Source organism: Mandrillus leucophaeus, unplaced genomic scaffold (assembly GCF_000951045.1).
Source record: "Mandrillus leucophaeus isolate KB7577 unplaced genomic scaffold, Mleu.le_1.0 Scaffold1, whole genome shotgun sequence".
Classification (NCBI taxonomy): domain Eukaryota; kingdom Metazoa; phylum Chordata; class Mammalia; order Primates; family Cercopithecidae; genus Mandrillus; species Mandrillus leucophaeus.
This window is the reverse complement of record NW_012098097.1, coordinates 9,262,119-9,266,301: the sequence shown is the minus strand read 5'-3', so window position 1 is coordinate 9,266,301 and position 4,183 is coordinate 9,262,119. Positions and strand designations below refer to the sequence as shown.

Here is a 4,183-nt window from a genome sequence, read left to right as displayed (position 1 = left end):
GGGTTCAAGTGATTCTCCTGCCTCAGCCTCCTGAGTAGCTGGGATTACAGACATGCATGCCACACTTGGCTAATTTTGTGCTTTTAGTAGGGATGGGTTTTCTCCGTGTTGGTCAGGCTGGTTTTGAACTCCTGCCCTCAGGTGATCCACCTGCCTTGGCCTCCCAAAGTGCTGGGATAACGGCATGAGCCACTGCACCTGGCCACTTCACTCCTTCTTATGGTCAAATAATATTTCATTGTATCGCTATACCGCATTCTATTTTTCCATTCACTTATCAATGAACATTTGGGAAACTTACTTTTTAAATAGATTTATTTACCTTTTTTTTTTTTTTTTTAGACGGAGTCTCGCTCTGTCGCCCAGGCTGGAGTGCAGTGGCCGGATCTCAGCTCACTGCAAGCTCCGCCTCCCAGGTTTACGCCATTCTCCTGCCTCAGCCTCCCGAGTAGCTGGGATTACAGGCACATGCCACCACGCCCCACTAATTTTTTGTGTTTTTAGTAGAGATGGGGTTTCTCCATGTTGGCCAGGTTGGTCTTGAATGCCTGACCTCTGAGGCTGGGCACGGTGGCTCACGCCTGTAATCCCAGCACTTTGGGAGACCAAGGCAGGCGGATCACCTGAGGTCAGGCGTTTGAGACCAGCCTGGCCAACATGGTGAAACCCCGTCTCCACTAAAAATACAAAAATTAGCCGGGCGTGGTGGCAGGCGCCTGTAATCCCAGTTACTCGGGAGGCTGAGGCAGGAGAATGGTTTGAACCCGGGAGGCAGTGGTTGCAGTGAGCCCAGATCAAGCCATTGCACTCCAGCTTGGGCAACAAGAGCGAAATTCCGTCTCAAAACACAACAACAACAAAAAACAAAAACTTGTCATTTAATCTTCATAACAACCACTTAAATTGGTTATCCCCATTTCACAGATGAAGGAACAGGCTTACAGGGAGATTAAGTTACTTGCCCAACATCTCCCTGCCGCTAACGACGGAGCAGATATTGGAATCCCAGGTCTCAGACCCTAGAAGGTGCAGAGCAAAAATTCATATTTTCCCATGAATCAACACTTCTCCCTCTTTGGACTGATGGCCCCAAAGTGCAGGGGTCCACAGTCCCAAGCGGTCTGAGAAAGTCCGTCTGCTTACTTAGGACACCGTCTGCTGACTGCTCAGCGCTTCCTCTGGCTTGGCTTTCTCGTGGTCAGCCTCAGAGGAAAGGGCAGGCAGAGGCGGGTCCCTTACGGACGGGGTGTTCCGTTCCGGTGGGGAGAACCCTATCTCTCGAGTCCCTGGGGATGCAGACACCCCGAAATCCAGTGGCTTTGGTCTCCTGCTTTCTGCTGGGCAGGACGTGAGCCAGATCCCCAGTCCAGGATGCAGGACGTGGGGTCCACCTCCGGTTCTCTGCCCCTGGTGGGTGAGAGGTGGGACTACGTCTGAGATCTCAGCAGCCACGGTCTCACTGCGGACTCAAGTCTCCACCTAGCCCGCCACAATTCCGGACCTGGGATGCCAGGATCCCTCGCGCAGGCGCGCTCCAGCATATGGTTCCCTGCTGCAAGAGCCGACGGCAGCGGAGTCCGCCGCTATCCCATCAGCCCGGCCAGGCAGGTCCAGCTCTCACCCGCCCGGGTCGTCCCGCCTCTCCTATCCCGTCTTGCTCTGCGGCGCGGGGGCAAGATGGCTGCTGAGAAGCAGGTCCCTGGCGGCGGCGGCGGTGGCGGTGGCAGTGGCAGCGGCGGTAGCGGCGGTGGACGTGGTGCCGGAGGGGAAGAAAATAAAGAAAACGAACGCCCTTCGGCCGGATCGAAGGCAAACAAAGAATTTGGGGATAGCCTGAGTTTGGAGAGTATCCTAGAGTAATCGGGCCTAACTCGCAATGACTACGTGTCGATCTGGAGGACTAGGGGCGGGAGAGGCGGCGGGTCCCGGCAGGTCCTGGCAGGAGAGGCCGAGGGTCGCAGTTTTTCTCGCCCTTACTTTTTGGTGCTGAGAATTCCGGGGGTCTGTCTCTCAACTAGTCTTTCCTAGTGTCCCCCTCGCCCTCCTGGCTAGGTCCTTTTCTTCCAGTGGCACTGGGATATCAGGCAGGTTTCCCCTGGTGCCCCGCAGTTGTCCAGTTGGAGGGCTTGTGACCAGGTGACACTTTGAGCACCTTGCTTTGGCACCTTGAACTGGGGAGAGGAAACTGCAGTCTTGACATTCCGCTTAATACTTTTTTTTAAGAGTCTCACTCTGTCATCCAGGCTGGAGTGAAATGGCTCAATTTTGGCTCACTGCAACCTCCGCCTCCCGGGTTCAAGTGATTCTCCTGCCTCAGCCTCCTGAGTAGCTGGGATTACAGACATGCATGCCACACCTGGCTAATTTTTGCATTTTTAGTAGAGATGGGGTTTCACTGTGTTCGTCAGGCTGGTCTCAAACTCCTGACCTCGTGATCTGCCCGCCTCAGCCTCCCAAAGTGCTGGGATTACAGGCGTGAGCCACCGCGCCCGGCCCCCTTAATACTCTTGTCTGACAGTCGTGGTAGACTGAGTAGTAAAACCTACAGCTTGATACTTTGAAAGTGGAGGTAAAGATTGACTCCGAGGAAAAGCTTGTTGCCCATTTTAATTGTAAGTTACCGTAGTTAATATCGTTTGTCCCCTTGTCATTTTTTTATGATCGGTCTGTAGGCATTTTATCTTGCTGACAGTCATTCATATAAGCTGGAGGAATCAGTTTCTAGTTTTCCTCAGTGTGTATCTCAACCGAGTGCTTGTGGTACTAGTTTGTGACCTTTTGAAATGAATAACAGATGGAGAAAATGTAGGCGAGTTTCTGAAATTCAACTTGACATCTTAATGGACTTAAAGTTTTCAAGGCTTTGGAGTGAAGTTTTTTGAATTAGTGGTGATAGTTCCAAGTAGACGTTAGCAAGCCCTGATTTTACTGAGACCTTTATATCTCTTTGTCCCTTTTTAGTCATTGAAAGAGTCCTTTTAGTGTTCACTATTTTAAAATATGTCTCTAGAGAAGCGTTGAGGAAACATTAAGAGAAAACTGTACTTATATAGGTGAAGGTCATTGGACTTTCTAAAGTTTAGTGCATACTCTTAAATATTTTAAGATTATTAAAAGGAGAATTTGGTCAGTCGTTCTTCTTTGAAAAGAAAAACCTTAATACTTTTATGCAAACTGTGGCCTAGCTTGGTTGACATGTGCTAATCATAGACTCTCTAAGCATCACAGCTGTTAAGGAAAGTTAGATTTGGCAGGTGTTGAAGATTATGCAAATGGAGGCTTAGTACACGTCATTTATAATCTGAATCTGTTTGAATGAATACAATGTGGGGTCCAGGTGTAAACTGTTGTGAAGCACCCCAATTATAGTCAGCATTTAGAATCCGTCAGCTTAATTTAAACTGGATTTTGGCAGTTTTCAGTGGCCAGTAGTGCCCTTCTTTTTTAGTTTGAAAGTAGTAACAATTCAGGCAATCAATTTTTCTGTAGGTTAGCCCTGTCCTGTGGCAAGATAGATATTAAAAATGGTTACAGAAGATCTCACTAGTGTACTAAATATTTCACAAATTTGTGTGTATGTGAGAGAGTGTGTGAGAGTGAGTCTCGCTCTGTCACCCAGGCTGGAGTGCAGTGGTGCTATCTTAGCTCACTACAACGTCTGCCTCCCAAGTTCAAGCGATTCTCCTTCCTCAGCCTCCAGAGTAGCTGGGATTACAGGTACTCGCCACTGCCCCCGGCTAATTTTTTGTGTTTTTAGTAGAGATGGGGTTTCACCATGCTGGCAGGCTGACCTCAGGTGATCCACCTGCCTCGGCCTCCCAAAGTGCTGAGATTACAGGCATGAGCCACTGCGCCTGGCTGTATTTCACAAATATTTAATGTGTTATGGTTTGACACAGATATAGACTGATGGTACAGGTTTTGATTTGTTTGGGTTCTTGCCATCGTAAGATTTTCCTTAATGTCGACTCTAGTTCTTCAGATTATTAAGGAATCCCAGCAGCAGCATGGTTTACGGCATGGAGATTTTCAGAGGTACAGGTTAGTATCACATACAAGATGTTTGGAAATCATTGTGGGACTTGCTTTGCTTTTGTTAATATCCTGTTTACTCTGACATATCAGAAAATATACTAGAAAGTCTAGAGCATTGTGGGGTTGTTTTGTGTGTGTTTGTTTGTTT

The 4,183-nt window shown here is 48.6% G+C and overlaps 1 protein-coding gene across 4 annotated transcripts in view; it reads left to right on the top strand.

Moving 5' to 3' along the window:
- The first annotated feature begins 1,649 nt into the window (after window positions 1-1,649).
- SRP68 (signal recognition particle 68kDa) overlaps window positions 1,650-4,183 on the top strand; it is a 46,831-nt gene continuing 44,297 nt past the window's right edge. For 3 of the 4 annotated variants that reach the window (XM_011982731.1, XM_011982590.1, XM_011982659.1), the window contains exons 1-2: window positions 1,650-1,846; window positions 3,975-4,041. In XM_011982731.1, coding sequence (XP_011838121.1) covers window positions 1,678-1,846; window positions 3,975-4,041 — 236 coding nt within the window. In that variant the 5' untranslated portion in view covers window positions 1,650-1,677. The remainder of the gene's footprint in view (window positions 1,847-3,974; window positions 4,042-4,183) is intronic. The other variant, XM_011982808.1, reaches the window with a different exon arrangement.